Source organism: Hyposmocoma kahamanoa, unplaced genomic scaffold (genome assembly GCF_003589595.1).
Source record: "Hyposmocoma kahamanoa isolate Upper Pololo Valley unplaced genomic scaffold, ASM358959v1 78, whole genome shotgun sequence".
Taxonomy (NCBI): Eukaryota; Metazoa; Arthropoda; class Insecta; order Lepidoptera; family Cosmopterigidae; genus Hyposmocoma; species Hyposmocoma kahamanoa.
The window spans coordinates 9,492,583-9,494,236 of record NW_020653945.1 but is presented as its reverse complement, the minus strand read 5'-3'; the positions used below and the strand labels follow the sequence as shown (position 1 = coordinate 9,494,236).

The 1,654-nt window shown below is 37.9% G+C and overlaps 1 protein-coding gene across 1 annotated transcript in view; it reads left to right on the top strand.

Annotated features, from left to right (window-relative positions):
* LOC113233318 (protein obstructor-E-like) overlaps positions 1 to 1,461 on the top strand; it is a 1,909-nt gene extending 448 nt beyond the window's left edge. Inside the window, exons 2-5 of the mRNA XM_026468408.1 lie at positions 5 to 70; positions 432 to 632; positions 945 to 1,017; positions 1,311 to 1,461. Coding sequence (XP_026324193.1) covers positions 5 to 70; positions 432 to 632; positions 945 to 1,017; positions 1,311 to 1,461 — 491 coding nt within the window. The remainder of the gene's footprint in view (positions 1 to 4; positions 71 to 431; positions 633 to 944; positions 1,018 to 1,310) is intronic.
* The last annotated feature ends 193 nt before the right edge of the window (positions 1,462 to 1,654 follow it).

The window sequence follows — 1,654 nt, the reverse complement described above, 5'->3', positions numbered from 1 at the left end:
CAAGCTGAGTGGCCTGCCTACCCTTGCGCTTATCCCATGGACGCACCTTGCCAGGGTCGTGGTGCTCCTCGTATGTATCCTAAATGATTAAGAATAAAATCCACGATATATACCTCTCTCGTACATTGCGTATAATAACTGGTGGTGGTGTCTTCAAAATATATGTAAACTACTCCTTTCGGCACCAAAACTGCCTGCAATGGCCTACACACTGTACCTGTCACAGGAAACGACTCTAGCATGTGAAAAACAGAATCTCTCTGCATTTTATACCGGTTGCAAATCGAACAAACATGGCGGTTATGTTAAATCTCTAGTTTGAAAAGTTTTTTTTTGCAGTCCGTTATGGATTATTAGATCTACTCGTTCAAAATTTATTTCGTTCGTGCCTTTAGCGACTACAAAAGCATACACTTAATATACGTTTTCAGAGCCAGCCCAACCCACCGCCGATTGCCCGCACCAATACGGCTTCTTCCAATCACCCAATGCTGACGCCATGCACTGTGGCTCATACCGTATGTGCGTGGAAGGCAAGGCGATCGAGATGCAATGCCCACCCGGTCTAGCTTTTAACTCTGACAACGTTCGTTGTGACTGGCCTGATCTCGTTCCTTCTTGCAATGCTGAACGTAAGTAATTAAAAGTTATTATTGATACAAATAAAGAAAAATTCCTTAGATCCGAATGGACACAAACCAGCTATTTTTTTTCGCCAAACCGGGGATATCGCTCTCTCAGCCTGAGCTGAGCGAGTCAACAGAACACATCGGAACGATTCAACAGACATAATGAATTTCTCTATTTGCTTGTTGCTTATTAAACTTTCCATTTGAACATTGTTTCCAGAACATTAACAACAGCAAGTGAAAGTTCCGAGTATTGTCACCGACAAATAATCCAGAGTTGCATTTTTTCTATTTTATTTGTAATTTAAATTTCAGAGTACCTTGGTTTTCAATGCCCGCCCGCACCTATTGACGACGATGGTAACCCAATGGATGTTGTGAATTACGCGTAAGTTTATAAAATAATATCAGTATTGTTTAAAATTCATCAATTTTTTTTTTAAATGCATTAAGCAAAATTAAATGCATTAAGCATTCGCTACAGTCAAAATATACAGAAAAATTTCATCTTCAAGGACTATTAATTTAACATCCTTTAAATCCTAAAACCAATATTGGCTCCGCGGTTATACGACTAAATCAGTGTAGCCATCGTCGTAAAAAGTCGTCAATCTATTGGCATCTTTTTCTTATTCTGTCATACCTACGAAACGTTACATTTGTCTCTCTTTTCATCCCCAGGTACAAAGGTAATTGCTACGCCTTCTACTCCTGCGAGCATGGACGTCCCCGTTTCTTAACCTGCGATCAAGGATTCGCCTTCGACTCCGTTAGAGGTCACTGTGTTAATGAGAAAGAGGTTCAATGTGCGGTTCCATTGACACAGCACTAAAAATGTTTATGTTGCAAGTTTAGTAATATATTTATTTATAAATAAATAAATTACACTAATACAATTTTGAATAATAATTTTGGAACTTTCCAAAACTACCTAAAAAAAATATTAAAACCTTTCTAATATGAATTGGTAAGTATACTTGTAATTAAGTAATAAAAAAACCCATTTCAACCGTTTAGTAATATCA